Genomic DNA, 23320 nt, shown 5'->3' with positions numbered 1-23320 from the left:
CCCCCCCCCCCCCCGTGATCACACTTTGGATTTGATGGGGTGTTGGTGTAGTCTGCTGGCTCTCGTTGACGCCTATGGTTGTTTGTCAAAAGTCTAGACTTGCTTTGTTACTGTAGTTTTCAGCTGCAACTTAGAATTTTGGGTTGATTATCGCTGGAGCCAGAGCGCTTTGATTCAGCTGAATCGGCATCACTGCTAATTTATGCTCTGAACACAATGAATACATTTCCCTGATCCTTTAGTCGTGGTTGATACCTTGAGCCAGTGTCCATGATTTCGGCTGTATTTGAAAGCGGTCATCCCTGATGATTTGCAAGCCCCACTTTTAAAGATCCCAATTTGAAGCAGAAAAGTGGAGATTTGTTGGAATGCTTTACTGCCCTCCATTTTCAACTGTTTATAATATTTTTCTGTGTCTGCATATTTTCTCTGTGCACATTACTCATCAGAATAAAAAAAGGAACTATGAAAACCTCGACCAACTGTCCTATGACAACAAGCGAGGACCTAAGGTATATTTGCATGGTCAATGCACGCCGCCCACCAACTTTCCAAACGTAGCAACTAGAAACCAGCCCAAACCAGTCACCAGCAGACCCAGAAATGTTCCTCTCTTGGTAGCACGTGTTTTCTTTGATTTTTTACTTTGAGACATTTCCCTATGATTTAAATGAAGAATGATTTTGTTATGAAAAATCTATAATTTTCGGTCATTAAAATAAAGAAAGATATCAGTGAACAGCGCCCTGCTTTTATCATTTTCATTTTCTCCTTCAATAAAGGAATGCATGAACTCAGAACACACATACTCACACACAAAAAGAGTTTGCAAGTCCATTCCTTTGTGGAGAACCGGTAGTGTGGGACAAAACCGTTTCCCAGATGCTACTTCCTCCTGTTCTGTAGCACTTCCCTCAGTATTCAGCAGTTTCTTTGTTGGGGGAAAACGTCCCCCTCACCCCCCTTCACCCGTTTTTAGTTACTGGTTGCATTGACCTTCTTCTTCCCTCTACCTAACACATGCACGTCCTTTTTTTGGAGCCTTGATAACCCTCAGTTTGCATGCGAACAAATGCAAAAGTTTTTTTTCCCTTCAAGCTTTTTTTTTTTTTTTTTTTTTTTTTTAGTTCAGCCGGTTCCCCTGGATCGCTTTCCTTTTTATCTCTGTCTCCCGTTTTCAAACTAAATCGGTCAAGCTCGAACCAAGCAGGTAAAGAGGCAGCATGGTGTCTAAGGTAGGGAAAAGTAGCTGGCTTGACCTTTCTTATGCCCTGATCACAGGCAGAGAAAGTCCTCCAGTTCAGCCAGGAGACTAACTTAACTGCCCTGCTGCTGGAGGCCAAAGAGCTGGAGGCCCGAGTCATCATCCTGTCCGCCAGGTGAGATCTGTGGCCCTTAATACACATCCATTTTAAGTCCCAAAAGGAGCATTGGTTAAGGTATCATATTTACATCACACTGGCTTAAAAAACCCTTGGCCACGATCCAAGAAGATCATTTGGATGGTAAAGGTGATGTACATTGTTTGCATTATGCTGATTATTGTCTTGATTAATCAGTTGGTCTATAAAATAGTAACTCCTAATTGTAGTATTCCAAAAAACGTCAACTTAAAAGTTTGATATATATTTCTTAGCATAAGACAGAGAAAAATATCCCAAAGTTGGAACCCAGAATGTTTGCATAGTTGTCTTTAGAAATGGCATAAACTATTAAACGGTTATCCAAATAGTTGCTGATTCATTTCCTGTTGCTCGAATAATCAATAAGCTCGAGCTTAAACCAAGTTCAACTTTACTTTTTACTCTTCTGGATCCAGCTGTGGATCTTTATGTTCAGTTACAGTTGACCTCTAAACTATGTCCATGTACTGTATATCCCGCCGGATAAAAAATAAATAAAAATAAATGCACAGAGCACTTTTTTAAGGCAGCGTTTCCATAGTTGAGTACGAGTTCCTTCTGCTGTCATGACGCAGCCTTACAAAAAACATGATATCTTGTTCCAGCATCAAACACCATCATAAACTCAATAAGATACGCCTTCATAGATGGCCACTGAGGTAGATCAGGCGGTCAGTCTTGCCATGACAGTGATAAAATCTCTCCGTCCGCCACAGCTAGCATGACGTATGGAAGTGATGAGAGGTGTCAGGGACGGCCTCTACTGGTCCACCAACATCACACCAACCACTGGCAACTGTCAGACAGACAGACTTGCCATTTAGTTAACAAAAATAGTAGCTGAAAATGCTTCTCAAGATCCTAAAAAATACTTGTCATTGATTATACAATTATTATAAATGTAAATGGAAGTTGTTGCTAACTTATTCTCACATGTACTGTGTGTGAAAGAGTGCTCTGTGCTTCGATGGGGTCACCAGTGTCGCAGAACATGTCAAGAAAATTACAAACTAGAAGAGACAGGACTAATACTAAAACAATTGACACACACTTGTCTTTTGCTCGGTTGTCTTTCACTATGACACGCTGCGCCAGATCAGTCGAGTGATTGTCACGCCTCACACTCACTTTCATTCCCGATGCCCCATCTCCTTTACCTGGCGGATGCCATGTAATCTGATCCTTGGTTGGGTGGTTGCTGGTTCAAGTCCACATGTGGACCAGAGTATGGTGGTGGACTGGTAGCTGGAGAGGAGCCAGTTCACCTCCTGGGCACTGCCAAGGTGCCCACGGGCAGCCCCCTCAATCTGACATCTCTCCGTTTAGTGCATGTGTAGGTGCTGAGCCTGCATGTGTAATTCAGACCTGTGTGAAATTTGTGATTCCCCCTTGTGGGACTGATACAGAATACATTCATTGATCTTAATCTTAAATAGGAAACAATTTAAAAGGAAAATCAGGGATCAAAAGAATAAAAGTTGGCGTCCCGCTAGCTAAATGTCTTAGGCACACACCAGAAAACTGGTGACCCTGGTTCAATTCCAGCTGCGTCTTTCTCCTCTCTATCTCCCCTCATTCCCTGTCTCCCTCTAGAGTATCTAAAGACATCCAGTTGAATTAGAAAAAAAAGATGAAGTCCTTACTTTAATATGAAGACATTTCTCATAAATACTGTCATCTAATGTAGAAATTGTCTGTAATCAGATCGACATGCACCAATTCCAAACTAATGCGAATCAATCATTCCTAAAACTCCAAATGTCTTCCTTTCACATTCATTCATCTTACTGGGATGTAAAAAAAACAATCTTTTGTCAAACTCCAGTGAGGAAGACGCTGCTGCAGTGTACAAGGCTGCCCGCTTCCTCAACATGACGGGCTCGGGGTACGTGTGGCTGGTGGGCGAGCGGGAGATGTCGGGTAAAGCCCTGAACGAGGCTCCAGACGGTACGTTCATCCAGCGGAGATCACAGGGAATGCATACGAGTTAACCCCGGCTTTACTCAGAGGCCGACCATAACACATCCAGGATTAGAGGGATTAACCGATGGATGCATTACATGATTAACTCTATGACTGCTCGTTGTGTTGTTGAGCATTTAAACGTTTAAGCATCATGAGTTTAAAGGTTTAAATGTGGTGTGTATCTTTAGTACACTTTTAGTTTCAATGTTTATGTCTTGGATTATCCGTAAACTACATTCATTGTGCTATTCTGCGATATTAATGTCCTGATTTCTAATGAATTGCTAAGGGAGAGTTTTGCAACACATTACTGATAGAATGGTAAGCTACAACAGCCTTTCTTGTCTCTATTCCTGGAGTCTCTCACAATATTTGATCACTTTGTTGTCACAAACGTCAAGCGTCTTCCCCTCCCCCTCCCCTCCCCCGGGCACTTTCACACAACCAACCCCTGCAGAGCGTTTGTTGTCCTGTCCATGTCCAGTCTCTTCCACCTTCGCTGCAGCTTCTTCCAGGAGTCTGCAAGGCTGACGGACCTGGTTGCAATCAGAAAACTTAGCTGAAGTTGGATTGTTGCTTGGTTTAAATATAGGTCTAATGGTATTTATGTTCATTCCTGACACAAATAATCTTTTGCCTGTGCTGATTCCCGACCCTTAGCTGGTAGGGCAGGATAAAAAAAAAAGATCCAACTTCAAGGGACTGTTTACCCATGCTGTGTAAAGGTCATCTGTGGCAACATCAGCAAAATGATCCATTTATTCTGCTGCGCCGTCTCATAAACGACACGATGTGGCTATTATCTGAGTTATCTTCCCTGAGATGTACCGGCAACAAAGGTGTATCATGCAGCTGATGTAGGACCTTTATTCAGGATGTCTAAACTGGAGGCCCTATAAGTTTTTTTGTACACGTTGTGCATTGCAAAAGGATCCAGAGAGGCCGTGGTATGCTCTGGTCAGTGATTATGTTTTTTATGTTGGCCTGGTCTCAGGTCTGATCAGCCTCCAGCTTATCAACGGGAAGAATGAGTCAGCCCATATCAATGATGCGGTGGCTGTGGTGGCGCAGTCCATCCAGGAGCTCTTTGAGAAGGAGAATATCACAGAGCCTCCGAGAGGATGTGTGGGCAACACCAACATCTGGAAAACGGGGCCACTCTTTAAACGGTAAGCTTGAAGACAGCTGTAATTGCTTTAGTTCTATTTATTCACTGAAATATGATAAAGGTGTGACCACCTTTTAAAATGGTTTCTTGAGGGGGGGGGGGGGGGTTACGATTCTGTTGTTATGGCAACCAACTTCATAAAATTGCTGAATCCTAACACTCTTTCAGCTTTTTATTTCCTGGGCATATTTTTATCAACTTCAAGACTAATACATTTCTTTGACATTTAGGGTTGGGATTTATTAACTATGAGATCAGGGAAATGTTTTCAAGAAAGCGTCTCAAAGGGTGTATAATTTAAACTTAACAACTGACTTAATTTAGCCATGCACATCAAATCAAGACTGATCTGAGAGCAGCTGATTTCAATTTAACACTTTTTTGCCAGTTTCTGTTAAGTTTTAATCATGCATGTTTTCAATTACCATTAAAGCTGCACTATCAATATATTTAGATTAACAACTGATCAGACTTCCAATGGGAAATGGGTCAGTTCGCCTCACTCCCCACAGTTCCTTCCCACTTTTGTCAGTTTAACCGGAACGCTGCCGTATACAATTCCAGGTCACCAGATTTCCCAGAAAGTTCTAGAAATTCATATCACTTCTAGTGACGTTTTCCTGACCCACTTAGGAGGGTGTCTATTTCTCAACCCCATAACAAAGAATAACTACACCGCTTCCAAACCGATGTTTTGACAAAAAAGTCATTCCTCAGTGATTTTAACACCTGCATTGAACTAAGAACCCTGCGCTGACACAATAACATGCAGTCCTCAGCACTAGCCATACACAAACATGTGTGTGCTCACTGCTCATACACATAAGTAATCAATTTAATTTGCTCCCCATAGGGTGCTGATGTCATCTAAATACCCAGAGGGCCTCACGGGACGGGTGGAGTTCAATGACGACGGAGACAGGAAGTACGCCCATTACAGTATACTCAACTACCAGAAAGGTCGACTCATTCAAGTCGGCGTGTACAATGGGACACAGGTAAACTGACAGACAGGCACAAGTTCAGCCCTGTCTCTAAAAAGTATATTCCTGTTACGTTTCTTTTTGACTTATCACAGATAAGTTTCTACTTCCAGTCCGCGTAGGCAGGTCGGGGTGGATGGATGGGTCAAACAAACACTGGACTTTCACCCATTGGATCGCTATTTCTGTGCAGTGTGAAACCCAAAGTCCAGATTCAGTTCAGAAACGTGACCTCCCTAAATCAGTGTAATTTCCTGTATGTGTGTCACCACGCCCCTCTAGGAGACTAGCTGCAAGTCCATAGTGGATTTATTCCAATGGGAGAAGTGAACATATACACAGATTTTGCCCCGTAGTCACCTTAGTAAATATTGGACCCATTTTTCACAAGCCACATACATACCACGAACTTTGACACTGAAATGGCATTTTTCAGACAGAAAAAGATTTAACTTTGTGCATGACCAAACTCTCTGGCTACACAGATAAGCCAACTTCAACTAACATTCGCAAATGCCCTATTAAAACAAATTTAACTTATGCTAAATATAGCATCATCTACACGGTGTTCACTACTCTTTCAAAGGAGGCCGAGCCCATTTAAGAGGCAGGAAGTGTCCACCGTTACATACCATTGGCCCAACGTGTAGTGCGCTATCTTTAGTTATTAAGAATGTTTGCTGGTACGAGGACACGTTGAAACAAATGTAATCCAGAAGAGAACGTGTTTCCATCTAAACAAGATTGAGAATGCAGTTCAGTTGTATGTGAACCTACTTTTTTAGGAGACTGTGGTTGGCCTGTTTGACAAAACTGTCATAATTCAAGAAACACCTGTTCAAGTCCATGCCCTAGTTTCTACTTACTGCCCAAATTTAAGTTGTATCTTCTCATGTATGTAGCCTATTTTTTTTATTTGTACTGGACATGCAGCTCCAGTTTTCTATCTATAGTACCTTGCAGTTAATGTAGGGCAATTCAAACACACTGCAGGTCAGCCAAAGCTAACACCATGCTGCATTCTGTCCTAGTGAATTAGAAGGCTATCACAAATATTCACTGTTATTTTTTGCTATACGGAACTGGAAATTACAGTACACAAAGACATATATTTCCCTGTGCTGGCCTATTTCACCTCTGACCACAGCACAGCCCACATGACTGGTGAGAATATTTACTGCATGGAGGTCAGCAACACCAGTGTTATTAGACGGGTGTTCAGTTACTTTTTTATAATTAAAAACAACTTAACTTTAGAAATTTCCCGTTGATTTTCTAGGATTTGCATGTAACTTTAGTTGAATCTTTTTTGGCCATGAACCATGCATGTTTGTTTTTTTCAGCCGTTTTTAGTCCTATATTCATAGGACAGATGAAGACATGAATGGGGGGGGATGACATGCAGCAATCGGCCACTGTGTCGAGGAGCAAACCTCTACACTACTATCTGTAAAGGAAACCTTACAATGTTCTTTATGAGCCCTAGGTATGAATTGGAATAAAGAGAATAAACCTATTTTTTTCAAATATATTTCAGACCTTCCAGGTGCCCATTTAGATACCAATAGTCGTGATCATTCCCCACAGGAAAACGGCACAGAACAACCACATTTCCCATTAGGGATAGTCTTTTGGGTTCGGCTTTACAACAAAAACATGATTTCAACTTGAATAGAAGGACATGAACATGATCCTTCATCAGAACTGCATAACCCTGTCACCTTAACATAACATCACTGTATTGGTTTTTGGAAAGAAGTCACTCCATAACCACTGAGCAAACTCCATCTGCTAAAGAAGACTGTGAGATGTGGTTAAAAGCTCTGGAAAAAGCTAGTTAGTTGACCTAGTGCTGAGCATATTCCTTCCTAATAAATTCATTTGTAGTAAATGGTGGATATTTAAACGGGCCAGCCATGCAAACACATCAAAAAGTAAGGACTGTGAGGATCAGCAATTCAGTTTACTGGCAATAGGTATCATGATAACAAGTTTCTATTACCCTCAGGTACGATACATAAGTCACAGGTTGATGAAGTTAATTAAAAAAACGCTGAGCTGTGCTTATATTAAGCTGACTCATCAGTGATGCTCACCCACAGCACTGGAGCCTCATCAGCAGGACGTCTTCTGTCAGCACTCACCTCTGATACTGTGTATGTGTGCGGCATCCCTGCAGGTGGTGATGAACAATCAGCGGAAGATCATCTGGCCCGGAGGAGAGACTGAGAAACCACAGGGCTTCCAGATGTCCACTCGATTAAAGGTAGGGTGCCTTCACTTGGCTGCTGCAATGTGATGTTTTTGTCTACATACAGAGCTGAGCTGAAATACTCGCGTTGGACAATCAGGTGATTCTTGTTTCTAGGAGGGGAGTGAAGATAATCTATGCTCATGGCGCAATGATATATACCTGCTATTAATTTTATCTCTTCAAATTTGTCATAGGCCTGCAAAGAACCTCTCATCTGCATTTTCGTCAGGTGTTTTTACATTTGTCTGTCTTTGTGTGTCCATGTGTATCTGGGTGTTTGTACATGTGTGTATCTGCTGTGGTTTTTCTTTTCTCTCTCTCTGTCTCTCTGTCTCTCTCACACGCCGAAGTCCCTCTGGATCCAAACGGATCCAGCTCTGACTACATGTTAAACAGCTTTCTGTCCCGTCTGTTGTAGATAGTGACGATACACCAGGAGCCATTTGTGTATGTGAAACCCACTCAACCGGATGGAACATGCAAGGAGGAAATCACATTAAATGGAGTCTTAATTAAAAAGGTTATCTGCACTGGGCCCAATGAGACCATCCCAGGTAACCTATCAGGGACGTTTATATTATCACTGTGCTTTTACTGCACCCGCCAAACATCCACTGGAGATGCATACATATATATGCTGTAGGTATCTATATATGTATGCATGTAGCTGAATGTGCCATTCAGAATGAGTGATTGTTGGGATGCTGGGACATGCTTGGTGTGTGTGCTGTGTTTCTGGCAATCAGTGTGACTGTGTGTGGTCGTCTGCAGTGCACTGTCATGCATTTCGTTCAGTCAACATGCGCCGCCTTTGGATTAAAAATGTACGTGCTTCCTCAAGAGTGATTGTAACTTGCAACTGGTGCTGGTTTTGTTACAGGACGCCCAATTGTGCCCCAGTGTTGTTATGGATTCTGTATCGATCTCCTCATCAAGTTGGCCATGACCATGAACTTCACTTACGAGGTGCATCTGGTGGCTGATGGAAAATTTGGAACGCAGGAGCGGGTTAGTTTTACATTCACAACCATGTTTGTCAAATTTTTGCATGAGGCACAGATGGATGCAAGATGGCACCCAATGCATCACATTTAATACTTTAGTAATTTGAATAGTTTTTAATCTTCTTATTTCACTTCACTAACAGTAGTGATCTCAATACCCGTTCCAAGCTGAAGCAATAAGCAGTCATAAAGCGGATCCCCCAGATATCAAATGTACAGCAGGTGAACTCGGCCATCATCACTGATCCGGAGTCAGTTTTGAATGTCTACACTAGGACAGATTAGGCGAGCAGAAGTCTATGTCCACGACGTTGCACTACCGGTTTGCACCGCTGAAATTCCACCGGATTTCATTATTTTTGGCCGGATGTCCATTAACGTATTCTAAACTCTGGCGGATTTCTGAGGACTATAGTTAACTGCTCCTCAGATCTCTGCAGGGTAAATCCAGACAGCTAGCTAGACTATCTGTCCAATCACACTATAGGACAACCCTTTTACATGATCCACCCTCGAAATATTGCAATAGGACGTGACAGTAAAAGCATCACATGTCACAAAATATCACCATCTTGTCAGGCTCCAACCTAATGCATTTGTGTCTGAACTACCAGCTTACCGCGCCAGTCAGCGTCCGCTGAGGAGCTGTTGGCAGCTACGAGCGTGATTTAGGTGTGTGGCCGGCCCTTCTCCCAACAGTTTCCAATTATGGCTTTTCAGATTTTTTTATGTAACAAACCACCTGCCGCATCAGTTTAACATTAACCATTTATAAACTTTTAACACAGAACGTTATTATCACTGCTCTTGACGTTTTCATTAATAGCTTCTGTTTTTTATTATTATTTTATTATTTGATGGCCTTGACAATGAATGAGTAACAGTCAGATTCCCACTGAATACTTCTTAACGATATCCTTTCATTTCATTCTCTTTATCAATACTTTTCCTTAACCTTTTGTATGAGAATCATCATTTTGATGTGTTGACAATAACACACAGTCGTCCTGTATACTCACATCAATTTGCAAAAAAAGCCTAAAGCGGATATAATTAAAATGACAAAATAAATCAATGTGATGGTGTGAAAGCGGTCGTTTTAGGTTTATCACTTGAATCTTGGCTTTACAGAGCTTCATAGCACTTTTCAGCTCATTTAGTTCCGTGGAAACATCTATTTCTAACCCAGAAAAGACCTCTCCTGTAGGCATAAGCACACAGTTCTAAACTTTTGTTGATTTGATCAATTCCGGAAAAGAAGCAAACTCTCTCCTCTTAGACAGAACCAGTTTATCCTAGAATCTATATCCTCACTAGGCTAACTCAAATCCTAGAAGCTTGGAACCATTCTGTTGTCTAGACGACAGCAGGTTGATAGCTGATTCTCATGTTAACACCCTTCTTTTGGGACTTCAGGTAAACAACAGTAACAAGAAAGAGTGGAATGGCATGATGGGAGAGCTCCTGGGCGGTCTGGCTGACATGATTGTAGCCCCGCTGACTATAAACAACGAACGAGCGCAGTACATCGAATTCTCCAAACCCTTTAAATATCAAGGTCTCACAATCCTCGTTAAAAAGGTAAGCGTCTACATTTAACCTTTAGTAAAAATGCTGATAAAGTTATGTTGGGCAGTATAGGGCTGATGTATCAGGCAGAAATTCAAACGTTTAAAACTCTGGGTAGAGCAAAATCTGTCATGTTTTTTTCTAAACCCAGTATACGTGGTAGAGAATAATTGCAAATTATGCCTTTTGGAGTTAGACCGTTGGTTTCCTGTGTCCAGGATAGTTGGGTGGTCTATAATCACAGTTCCATGATGCACTGGGGCCATCCTCAACATAACCCCTTCCCTACTATATAAAAAGGATGGTACTACTAACGTTAGAGCACATAGCATCAGTCTTGTTTAGTTCCTTTACTTTCCAGCTCTCTTTCAGTCTAATAAATGCATCAAAAACAACTGTGACATGCCACAAACTAATAAACAAAAGCAAAATGGTCGTCACTAACAAACCTTTTAGTCTTGTAGCACAAACTGGCTGCTACTTTTCTGTGGTGTGACAAACTGAGAAGACATGTTTATTTTTGCCTTACCCAGAATTTATTAAACTGTGCCAAATTTCATTTGAAAAACATAGAAACATGTCAGTTGGAGGGATACTATCCTCATGATTTTATCGTATGTGGACAGCAGAGCTTGTTTCCTTTCAAAGATGAGAAATGACCCCGGTTTTGACAGATTTACACACATTTGGTTAATCATGAACTATTTTCAGGTGAAAGAGTAGAAGTTAAACCATTGATTTTTGTATTATGGGATTTGGCCCAAATTCAGTGCAAAAAAGGCTAATGCTAATGTATTTTAGTGGTTTAAATTTATACTGTATTATTTCCAGGTATCCATCACTTTTCTCTCATGGCTATTATGTTATTTAAATTTCTAAGCACGCTTGTGAAACTTGTATTTATTTTTGTTCATTATTAGACTATTATTAGGTAATGCAGTCTTGACTTTTTAAATCAGTCTGCACTAGCCATGACCATCGTTCTTTGATAAATTAATGTTACCTCAAAGTTCACTGCAAATAACTACACAATTTCAATTTATTTCTGCTTTATGATTTCCAACACACACAGACATGAATTGATACACCAGCGGGTCTGCAACAGTAGGAAAAACATGCAAAACCTCAAACCACATGGCAAAACTGGCCAGCAAATATGTACACTATACACGGGTGTAAAGTAGAGGAAATAATAGACATTCTTCGTTAGTGTGATATGTGTAAGATTGTCAAAGTTGTTGATTTTCAATCAAATTCCCATTGCGGTGTGTGTTTTCAGGAAATCCCTCGCAGTACATTGGACTCGTTCATGCAGCCGTTCCAAAGCACGCTGTGGCTGCTGGTGGGTCTTTCGGTGCATGTGGTGGCGGTGATGCTTTACCTACTAGACCGGTTCAGGTACAAGGGGGACCTGTGTGTATGAGTGTGCCCATGTGTGTGTTTGTGTGTCCTCACGAATGAATCAGTGAATGTGTACATGTGTGTAAACATGCACTCCTGAGCACTGCAGATCTTCCCTCGGTGTGGACTCGAAGGCAGACGGAGGGGAAGATTGTCTCCAAAACATCTCACCGCTCTTTCCCTGTGTGTCTGTTTTCTTTCTGACTTTGTCTCCCTCTTACTTTGCTCCTTCATGTTCAGTTCCCTTCCCTGCCTGGGGTCGCAAGGGTTTTCCTCTCTACGGGTTCTCTGCAATTTCTCAGTTTTATCTCCTGCAACCCTCCCAATTTCTTCCCTCTAGCCCGTTTGGAAGATTTAAAGTAAACAGTGAAGAAGAAGAAGAAGATGCCCTCACCTTATCATCTGCTATGTGGTTCTCCTGGGGAGTGTTGCTGAATTCTGGAATCGGTGAAGGTGAGACAAAGAATGAAAATAAGGAAGGAAAATCTCCAAATCATCACTTGTTGATCAGTAAATGTTGCCTTTCTCCCAGAACCGGTAATGCTCCTGAGTACTTTGGTGTTTACACAGTTTTGCAGTTGTATGAGGACCAAAATCAAGGCGTACGTGGCTCCTGGTGTCATGTTTTTCATAGCGGATGACAAATTAGTTCCTTTCAAATCACATTTTGTAAAGAAAGACGACGATGCGGCTCGTCTTTTAACAATCTATACCTGTTGCCTTTGCTTGTGCCATCTGTCTTACAGTTTTACTTTTCATGTCTGGTATTTTTAGGAAGCTATATTTTTATGTCTTTGTAAACGTTGTGCAAGTTTTTAGGGGGTTTAATATAATTTGGATTATATATGAGTTGTTGATCATTGCCCTCAGCACTAGAAATAACAGAAGTGGCATTGTTTTGATTGTTCAAACTCTTACCTAACAGGAAGTGAAGGTTCCCGCTAACCACTCTACATGACTAATCCAATTACTGAGTTGAAAACTCCCCACACAGGTGCCCCGCGCAGCTTCTCAGCGAGAATCCTGGGTATGGTGTGGGCCGGATTTGCCATGATCATTGTGGCTTCTTATACTGCCAACCTGGCTGCCTTCCTGGTGTTGGACCGGCCTGAGGAGCGCATCACCGGCATCAATGACCCAAGAGTGTGTACAGGGCGATACTAGAACATTTCAACACACACTAACATTACGAACACACTCTACATAACTTAGTCGTCTTTGTTTGACTGTTTGTGTCTTATCCCCGTATCTTTGTGCAGCTGAGAAACCCATCGGACAAGTTCATCTACGCCACGGTGAAGCAGAGCTCCGTGGACATCTACTTCCGGCGGCAGGTGGAGCTTAGCACCATGTACCGCCACATGGAGAAGCACAACTATGAGAGTGCCGCCGAGGCTATCCAGGCCGTGCGTGACAAGTGAGTCTCGGCCAGGCCGGGCCGACCAGCGTACGTGTCGGCCGGCTGATTGACCTATCAGACACACAAACCAGGGCCAGTCCAGTCAGCTCGGAGGGGAGGGGGTGGGGGGGACATGGACTACTGGACCAGGCGGAAGCGGCAGGGCTTACTGCTGTGTTCCCTCTGGTCCAGGCTCATCGCCCAGCCAAGACAGATGTCAGGGACAGGAGCGAGTGTGGACGAGTCAACAGCACTGGCACCAGTGTGAGGTTAAGCTAACATTGAGTGGAGGAGCACCCTTTTTCAGGTTGTACCCAGACGAACATCTTTGAGATGGGGGGAATCCAATGGGGGGACGCGCCGTCACCCATCTGGAATTGGATTTCATTTGGGGCCATAAACAGCGGTAGGGATTGCTGGTAAACGCCGAATGACACACACGATCTGGTGTGCAAGAGAGAGAGAGGGGTGGGAGCCGCAAATGTGTATGTAAATCATTGTACTGTTGCACCGTAACCCCCTCCTTCCCCTCCTCCCCCTCCTCCTCCCTCCCCCTCCCCCACAGCAAGCTGCATGCTTTCATCTGGGACTCTGCGGTGCTGGAGTTTGAAGCCTCGCAGAAGTGCGACCTTGTGACCACGGGAGAGCTGTTTTTCCGTTCGGGCTTTGGCATAGGCATGCGCAAGGACAGCCCCTGGAAACAGAATGTGTCCCTGGCCATTCTCAGGTCTGTCCCAGCCGAAGCTGCATTACTCGTATTTCTTCTTTTAGTTTCTTATCAATATGATTTTATGGTCACTTACTGACCAGTTAAAGCCATCCAAATACATCGCCTTATGTCGCATCTTATCTCTCTGTATCTCCCCTCTCCTGCCCTCTCTGTCTAGTTCGCGTCTGTCTGTCTGTCTGTCTGTACACCTGTCTGTCTGTACACCTGTCTGTCTGTACACCTGTCCTGCTGTCTCTGTTTGTCTCCTTTATGTTGCTATCTGGGAGTACCGTAAGCGGCTCGAAAATTCCGCCATTTGCGACCGTGTATTAACTTTGTCACCTCTCTCCCCACCAACCCCAACCCCCTGCAGTTCTCATGAGAACGGCTTCATGGAAGACCTAGATAAAACCTGGGTGAGATACCAGGAGTGTGACTCAAGGAGCAATGCCCCAGCCACACTCACCTTTGAAAATATGGCAGGTATGGTCCTTAAGGCGTAGAGAAAGCGTTAAAAGTGATTGGACAAAAACTGCAGTGGTAAGGTACTGTAGCCCTTTTTTGTCCAATACCTTTACAAAATCGTTGTTTTAGTGTCGCCGTGGGTGCTCTGTGGAAATGTGGCGTACAGTATCTTGTGCTGTGACTTTGTGCGGTTGTGGTCTTCCAATAATATTGTGTGGGTTGCAGCTGCAGTAGGAGCTGGTAAAAAAAAAGAAGGGCGACCACTGAGCATGACGGGCAGACGATGCATTCATGCGCAGTGGGCACGGCCAGGTTGTAGACGAGCAACTCACAGAACTCTACCTCTGCTCTGTTTCTGTTCGTCTGTCCCTTCCCAACAGGGGTCTTCATGTTGGTGGCAGGAGGAATAGCGGCAGGGATCTTCCTAATCTTCATTGAAATCGCATATAAGCGCCATAAAGACGCCCGCAGGAAGCAGATGCAGCTGGCCTTTGCGGCCGTCAATGTTTGGAGGAAGAACCTGCAGGTAGGATTAATCCCCTCTGCTCGCTCACACCGGGGTGGAAAGGCTGAAACTGGGGTGCAAGAGAGCCCACAGAGCCCCCTCCTCATGGGGGTTGATTTCTGTCTCTCAGCTTCTTTAGGAGCTTCTAATTTTGCACATCAGTGTTGATCAGACTGCCTAATCTCTGATCCTCAATGGCCACCGTGTAGTTCCTAACAGTTCCCAGAGGCCAACGGCGCCCGTGTCTCTTGTGTGTGCCTGCAGGACAGTCAGGAGGCCTCTGGAAGTCAAGCGGTGGCCGGGACCCCCTCATTAGTATGTAACCAACTAGCAGAGCCATTTCCATGCTACCTCTTGCTGTTAGACAACAATAAGATAATTAGCCCTGTGAATCTCTGACATGATGGACACCCAAATTAAAATGTCCCTCACATGTCCATGGCATGACAGGATTTTCTAAGCTGCTGTTGTGGCGCTTATACACTTCATAAGTTCAGATGATGTGGACATGGAAAAACCAACGGAAACAAATTTGATCGCGTCATCATTGATTTCCTTTCAGTCTGAAGGCCATACTACAAACAGCAACCAGAAGCTAAAAATTCAAATAGAGCACACAGATTAAAATCAATGCCCTGGCACAATCTCACCGCAGTTTCGTTAGCATAGCCGTAAATGCTTCTGACTACAGTTTGTCTCCTTATCCACTGCATTGTCCATAATGCAGAGACCAAATATGAGTCAAGCTTTTCTTGCATGCCCGAGGCTTCATGCAACGCAATGCTAGCAGAAGCAGGTGTCAATTTAAAGGGTCAGCTCACTCATATAAATAAAATGTTCTACTTGCCCAAGTAGTACTTAGCCATGCAGATAGTTGTGTTTTAATAATCAATTAAATGTAGGTGAATTCATTTCTTTACTGATTTAAAGACGTCGGCAATATAGGATTAAATAAAGGATTAAATGAGAATTTATTTTCTGTCTTGTAATTTGAGTGAAGCAACCCTTTAAGCTACAATCAAGCATTAAGGTCCTCCACTCAGCCGATGAAGAACATGATTTTCCCCCGTTTTCTGATGCAATCAAACGTGGCTGTGAAGCTTTGGAGCATTGGAGCACCCCTCCTCCTCCTCCACCCTCACACCGTCCCTTCCTTTACTCTTGATGGTTTCACTCCCTGATTGGATAGCTTGGAGGTTTCAGGGGTCCTACATTTATTGACCAGTTCCACTATGAGTCCGTGACCAAAGCTCAGTGCCTGGCCCTGCTGAATAGAGCCAGCAGGGCTTGAAGAAGGTACAGTATAAAATCATAAGTGCCTGTCAGCAAATCACTGTCCTTCCGAGAGTGTCTGCACTCGACCTGACTAGTGTATGTAATTGTCGTAAGTGTCGTCATATGATGTGCGTTCCCTAGGCGCAAACAGCAAGCTAATGCATGCTAGGGGGGAGGCGGGGGGGGGCATCACTGAGAAAGGAGAGGGACACACTAAACTGCCCGTAGACCAACTCGTTTCAGATCCATGTCAGCAATGATCACGTTGATTTCTCTTCACGGCTGAACAAAGACGGCTCATGCATGCTCATCTTGCGCGTCGACCGTCACTGTGGGCCCTAGAGATAAAGTGACAGACACACACAATCTTCACTTCCCTAAATATAACCGCCGTAATCCAAGGAGCACGGAGAGAGCCCACCAAGTCAAGTCGAGCAAATGCAATCTGTTTTCTTCTGTTGTGATTCAGGATTCTTCAGGATATTATTCATACTGTTTGGGTGCACTGATTAGATTACTCATATTCACAAATTAAATATGACGACATTGGTTATGTAGGACACAAACTCATCAAGATGGAAAATTTAAGATCACAGTTTATGTGGCCTCCTCCTTCCTTAGTGCATCAAGCACTGAAACCAACCAATGAGTTCCATTGTTGGCATCATTTTAACTGCTTGTGCGTGTGTTTGTATGTAATTATGTGCTTATACTGCCTCAGATTGGTGTTTTATGCAAAGCACCGTACAGTACTGTGCACCCACATACCTTTAAACACAGAGACGTAACCTAAGAGAACGTGCACTCCTGACTAACCTAAATCTGTTCATGTGCATCATCCCTCATCCTCTACATGCTGTTAATGCTCAAAAGCCCTCAAAATATAAGTTGATTAACTACTTTACCACCAAGCGTTGCTCCAAAGAAATAAAGGTGCATGCTTTGTAGCAATTGATGCCTAAGATAGTCCTTTAGGAGCTGCAGCCGCAGAGATGTAGTGGGGGTAGATCTACTAAATCTCATTTAGCGCATTGATTAGCCTTTTTTAGGCAGATTTAAAGCTTTATGATTTAAATGTATAATTTACAACATGCAAAGTACATACGCTATAGAAGATTTGGTTCCTTTTACGCACAGTTATCTGAGCTTACAGAAAATTATGAAATGACCACAAGGTTTTAACACCGGATTACGTGGTGGTGCCATGTTAACGGTGCATTCGATTGCACCTTGTAAGCTCATGGTGCATTCATGTGCACCTCGAGAAACTCTTGTTGTTGTACCATCCTGCCATGTAGTGGTTCTTCTTTTTGTTTTTAACAGCAATTGACTGGTGAAGTCATTTATTTCTAGGTATATTAAAGGTATCATTTAAGCATTAAAATAAAAGAAACGGTACCCAACCTTAATAAAAAGTTTTTTTGTAAACCTGTAATGAGCTAACATTGGCCAATGACATCGGGCAGACTGGTACAAACTTTCTGGACTTCATGTGTTTTACATGTTTGTGTTTTTGTTTTGGTCTTAATGCTACCAACTACAGTATAATATATTACCATATGTTCAACCTTATGTTACTGATTTCTCTCAGTCTATGTTTTGTTGACCACTACGTTAGCGATAGGCTGCACATCTGGCTTTCAGCTTTCCTCTTTAAAACAGATGTTACTCAGAAGTGCACTGAAACTGGTTTCAGTTTGGGATGAAGACCAAGTGTCAGAAACTCTGTTGTGGGATGATGATGATGATGATGATGATTGTGATGGTAATGAGGGTGTAAACTGATGATGCATTGCAGCGGCTCGCTCCTGTTTCCAACAAGAAACAGGCGGCTGTTGTACACTGTGCGAGTCCCATGCCAAGCTTCATCCGATGGTCCAGCATGCCGTGCATGGCCGAGACATCAGGGCTCAGAACGGCCAGATGGCACTCCTGCTGCAGCCTCACACGTGTTTTAAATGGGGGAAAGTAAAGACGCTACTTTCGCATTGATTTTTCCTAAACCAAGACGCTTGCACTTAGAGGCGTTTTTTTTTACATAGACTGACTTCCTCCATTTACTAACATGAGATGTCATCTTCCAACAGGATAAGCATTTTACTTATTATCACCTAAAAGCGAGTGATGTCGGCCACCAATCACTCCTCTTCCAGCTCTCATCTATCCTCCACGCCAGCTAACGCCTGCTCGCCACCTGATATCATGCCATTAGGGGGTTAAAAGTAAACATGCTGGTTGGCAGCGTGATGGGTGAAACAAATGTGCCCAAAAAAGTGTCTAGTCATGTAACCTGATGAAAACGGATGTACTGCGGGGACCAGTGCTGGCCAGGATTGATTTATCATGCTATTTGTTTTGTGTTGACTTATTCTATGTTTTCCCCCTTTTGATCCTTCTCTCCATCCATAAAACGTTCTGGCATGTTGAAATTCACACCACACTGCCCCGCCCGGCTAAAGGGCCCCCCTCCCTGCAACCACTCACTCTTCATCCACTTCTACTTTACTAACATCCATCTTAGAGAGCCTTTTTTTGTTGTTGTTGTTGAATAGCATCCTTTAGCCTTCATCTGCTTAGATCATTATGAAATCAAGCACGTAGAATAGCAAACTGTTTCTTTTTTGCATTTCGAATAAGAATATGTTTTGCAGCTGCAGTAGGTGACCATTCCTTTACAACCCTTTTTTTATGCACTTTTTCCTCATTCTCCATCCCATTCCCTTGTGTGTGGGGTGAATTTCCATTATACCAATTTAAGGTATAATGACTTTAAATGGGCTTAAATGATTGACTTTTGTCGCTGTTTTTTTCGCTCTTTGATATGCATTTAGTGGCCTAAGCTACTCTAGCTTCTCCAACTTTTTCTACCTGCCTGGCTTTGGATGTGGATGTTTGCTTTGCTAGCCTTTTTTTAAATATCGGCCCTTTTTTGGTTCCCTTGGCTTTTGCTTAAGGATCTTCTTTAAAGTCATAACGATCAAGTGGATGGAAATTTATTTTATTTTCCTTTTCTCCCCCTATGCAGCCCTCTTCCTCTCTAGAGACTCAGGATGTAAGAATACCTTAATATGAGTTTTTCTTTTGCACACAAACACCCAGTTATTGTGCTGAGAGTAGCTGTGGGGTACTCTGATGGTGTGGGGGTGGGAAGGCACCAAATTGGCTCGCCATCTTGTAAGGATATGGTTAAAACTGCTTCTTTCGTTACTTTTCTTTTTCTGTTTTGACAGGACATGCATTTCTAAATGTTTTCCGGAGCTCTGACCTCGTTCAGAACCGAGTGACAGAGCAGATATTTTGTAAAGTCGCATTTGTTAAGTTGATCCATTTTCAATTTTAAATCGCTTGTGTGTTGAGACGGGGAAGTTGCAACTCTGTTTTCAGGCAATAGCGAGCATACAGGCAGAATATATAGAAGTGTAACGTAGGTATCACACCCACTGACATCTTTACTAGTCATCACTCATTCCAATGCATTTCTAGGGGCCGAGTGAATGTCTCAGCACATTTCTAGGTGACTACTGTGCCATCTTGTGCAGTCCCAGTGTGATGATGTCGCATAAAAATGTAGACGAATGCCCTCATATCAGACTGAACAGACTACTTCCACTCTCACATCTAACAGGCTTTATTCCTTTCTTTCTCCCTCTTTGCGCATTTTAAATTTCTAAATGCTGTAGTTTTTCTCACAAGGACCCTCCCTCTATTTAAACAATATAAAATAAGGTAATTTACTGGGGTGTTGGTGATGGGAGGAGAGAATGGGTGAGACCGAAACCATGGTTATCACCCCAACCAGAGGACATGAATAATGTTTCTACATATATTCATTTTAGGATAGGAAAAGTGGTAGAGCAGAGCCCGACCCCCAAAAGAAAGCCTCTTTTAGGTCCATCAGTACCACCCTGGCCTCCAGCATCAAGAGACGTAGGTCCTCCAAAGACACGGTAAGGAGATGCAGAAGCAACGTCTTCCCCTCTCTTTCCTCTCCTCCTCCCTTTCTGTCTCTACTTTCACTCCTATCCTATCGCCTTCTCTGTCCTCTCTGCCGACATCTCCATATCCGACGTTCAAGAGACCGCCATGTTCCACTCACCCATTTCCACACGGCTCCGCGGCCTCTGCCACGTGTCTGTCCGTTCACCATCGATCAGCCATTCACCATGTAGCCATCTGTAGATCCTCTACAGACCGGAGGGCATCAGTGCAGGAACTCAGATCAGGCCAGGCCAGGAGCTGGGCTCTGAATTTGGCAAGGGGGCATCCCAAGTGTCCAGGATTTTAAGGGTTTTTGATGGGATTAGTGCCATGTTCCTAAGCAGTGTGCCAGTGGTGTTTTGTCTTGGGCTGCTCTTCCTCCCCGCCTTTGGTTTGGACGTGGATTCTGGCGATTGTGTCCTGTTTTGGTGGCATTGTGGTGTCTGTTCTGTACTTTAGCGTACAAGATATATTTGTTTTATGTGTGTCCTGTCATTTTGACTGCTTGATCCTTTGTACATCCATCGTTTCTTTGCACCTATGCCACGCGTGCATCGCTCCGTTTGGGTTTCAGTCGCTGTTGGTTTGCTTTTGGTTTGACAAGCATGCGCGATGTTTTGTCATTTTTTTTCCCTTCCAAAATCCATTTCCAAGGTAGTCGTGATGGAGCGTCCTCCCGGGAAGAAAACTAATGTGCTATCTGATTTATCAACATGTCTATTTCAGGATTACACTCATGGATTTCTATTAATCAACTTACTTTTTTGCTTTGTCATATTTTCTTTGTCATAATTCTTGTTTATTTTCCAGTGTCCTTGTGGTCTGAAATGTGCATGCCATTTTCAGGGTATACTTTCAGGTGGCGACGACAGACTTCTTTTATGTTTTAATTATTGTTTTTACAAACTACAAACTCTGCGAAGCCGTAGACTCTCACTGTGTTAAAATTACAAGCTATTCTTTTTTTTTCTTTTTAAATCACCATCTCCTTGCAGCACAATGAGAGTGTCAGGTTTTCTCAATTCCTTCACAGTTCAGATGGAAAGGCCTGCTCGTTGCGGTTGGGAGATTGTACTCCACAAGCTTGGAGTGCTCTGACAAACCAGTGATCCGATGTCATTTGTGCCCTGCTGCTCCGCCGCACATACTCTTGCTGAATCTGGCATGAGATTCGGCAAAGAGAGAAAAAAACAAATACCGCAATAATCTCTGGAGATAGCACAGACAACAACCCCGGAAAGCCTTCTGTACCAACGTTGTGTTTTGAATGTGTTTCCCAGGGGAGATGTAGCCTACGGCAGCTAAGCTCACCAAGTAAAAAAAACTTTATTGTGTGTTTTTATTTGACCTCCTGTCTTTCTCTCTTTCTCTTTTGTTAACTGTCTCTTTTTTAATGGATGTGTCTGCATTGAAACCAAACCACCTTAACTCTCCCCTGGAGGTTTCACAATAGAATCGGTCTTGTTTTGAAGAGAAGGAGAGTGGCATCGCCACTGTTAATATGTCTGTATTAGGGCTCGGATGATGGTTTGGGAGCACTAGCTGGGGGGTGGGGGAGGGGGGGGCCTCAAAGTGGGAAAATACAACAGGATTTAGTGTATTGGAAGAAGAAAATGATGCTCCAATCAAATGATTTCCCATCCCAAGTCTTTGACCATTATTTTGATTTTATATAAATGTTCTTCTTTTATATTAATGGATATCAATGGACTTGAGTGTCAGTGTCCCTCACCCACATGCCACACTGCTCCTCTCTCCCTCTGCAAGCATGCCGACGACTGTAACTGTCATAGCTGTAGCAACATTAGTAGAAATAATCTTTGTACTTAGACAAGAAGAATGACCATTCCTGTTCTGAATAAGTAGCTTAGCTCTATAACCTTTAACTGTGGTTGTGATGTCAGTGAGGTGTCTCTCTTTTTGCTGGTCCACTTGACCCCAGTAGGGCGCGCTGTTAGCAGGCCCTCAAGGTACAAGACATGAGGAGACCCAAATAGGGGCTGTAAGCCATATGATGATGCAACTTGCGGGTCAAGGAGATGGGGGACATCCACTCTGCATCCTGTTTATCTGGAAAATTTGACATTTACCTGTTCAGTCTGGATGTTGCCCCATCTGTCAGCATGTCAGTTGCATCATAACAGCTTCTGAAGCTCATATGCTTGAATGTATTGGGTCTATCAGCTTTAAATGAAAGGCACTTTAAATGCTAAAATCATGCTTGATTGAAATAAGACAAAGTACAACATTCAAGATGGGTGCACTGACGCAAGACTATTCAGTGTTTCGTTCTGCAATGCACAATATCCATTTGTTATGTACGAACAAAGGATAATGCACATTGGATTTTCTGAAACAGGTTTTTCCAACATTGTGCCATGAGTCAGGATTAGGAAGGACATAATGTAGTTTATTGCTCCGCCCAATCTCCGTGTTTCAAAACACGAAGCTGTTCCACACAAGAACAGCAGCCTACTGTACAAGCTCTATTTATGATGCCACTGACTATATTTACGAGTTATTGTTCCATCAGGTTTCCAAATTGTTTGCTTAATAGCAGAAAAAGCAGCCTCAGCATTGCAAAATATGGCTCACTGCTGTCAGACCACACTCATTCAAAAATACTCAAAGGCAAAATCACTGTTGCCATAGAAACTAAGCACCTGCATTGAATCGGGGACCTTGTTTCCCCTCTCAGCACTGTAGACGCCTAATAATTCAACGCACTCTGCTTTAAAAGAAGCACAGTGTAGCGGGGCCTGGACGTAAGAGTCCACAACAGCACTTTGAAATCAGCCTGAAATTCCCCCTCTCCTCCTGAGCTGCTAAAATTAGAGAAGCCGCCAGTCTGCATGCATACAAAATGACTGTTGGGAGATAAATGAGCTGTCCGTTTCACCCACAGCAGGGAATTATCACCCATGTCGTAAGGCATAAAACAAAAGTGCCTGATTCAAATGTGCTGTTGTTAAGATCCAGGGCTTTACGTCTGCTCCCAACTAGCCCACCTCAGGCATAACACATAACAACAACTGCTTTCCAAAAATCCAAAATAAGGCAATTCCACCAAAGAAACAAAACTAAGATTTGCCTGAGAGGGGTTAGAGAACCCTCGTGCTTCTTGATTTCTGCAGAAATGAAGCACAGGTGTTCTTAAAATAAGGGTGAATGTTAAGATAAGTATAGTAAAGCTGCAAGTGCTCCTTTAGTCAAGAAATGACTGTCTCCTTTCCTCCTCCCCC

The 23320-nt window shown here is 43.1% G+C and overlaps 1 protein-coding gene across 10 annotated transcripts in view; it reads left to right on the top strand.

Annotated features, from left to right (window-relative positions):
* grin1a (glutamate receptor, ionotropic, N-methyl D-aspartate 1a) overlaps positions 1 to 23320 on the top strand; it is a 35160-nt gene that overhangs the window by 10275 nt on the left and 1565 nt on the right. Inside the window, exons 4-22 of one of the 10 annotated variants that reach the window (XM_034895578.1) lie at positions 450 to 512; positions 1282 to 1379; positions 3229 to 3350; positions 4363 to 4537; positions 5390 to 5534; positions 7699 to 7785; positions 8192 to 8327; positions 8654 to 8781; positions 10194 to 10358; positions 11626 to 11744; positions 12088 to 12200; positions 12742 to 12890; positions 13007 to 13164; positions 13712 to 13873; positions 14229 to 14338; positions 14701 to 14846; positions 15090 to 15140; positions 19126 to 19152; positions 19937 to 20047. In XM_034895578.1, coding sequence (XP_034751469.1) covers positions 450 to 512; positions 1282 to 1379; positions 3229 to 3350; positions 4363 to 4537; positions 5390 to 5534; positions 7699 to 7785; positions 8192 to 8327; positions 8654 to 8781; positions 10194 to 10358; positions 11626 to 11744; positions 12088 to 12200; positions 12742 to 12890; positions 13007 to 13164; positions 13712 to 13873; positions 14229 to 14338; positions 14701 to 14846; positions 15090 to 15140; positions 19126 to 19152; positions 19937 to 20047 — 2265 coding nt within the window. Of the gene's footprint in view, positions 1 to 449; positions 513 to 1281; positions 1380 to 3228; positions 3351 to 4362; positions 4538 to 5389; positions 5535 to 7698; positions 7786 to 8191; positions 8340 to 8653; positions 8782 to 10193; positions 10359 to 11625; positions 11745 to 12087; positions 12201 to 12741; positions 12891 to 13006; positions 13165 to 13711; positions 13874 to 14228; positions 14339 to 14700; positions 14847 to 15089; positions 15141 to 19125; positions 19153 to 19793; positions 20048 to 23320 lie in introns of all 10 variants that reach the window. The other 9 variants (XR_004659814.1, XM_034895570.1, XM_034895571.1 and 6 more) reach the window with 9 other exon arrangements.

Source organism: Etheostoma cragini, chromosome 16 (assembly GCF_013103735.1).
Source record: "Etheostoma cragini isolate CJK2018 chromosome 16, CSU_Ecrag_1.0, whole genome shotgun sequence".
NCBI lineage: Eukaryota > Metazoa > Chordata > Actinopteri > Perciformes > Percidae > Etheostoma > Etheostoma cragini.
Note: the sequence above shows the minus strand (reverse complement) of the source record. Positions and strands in the feature narration are given on the sequence as shown.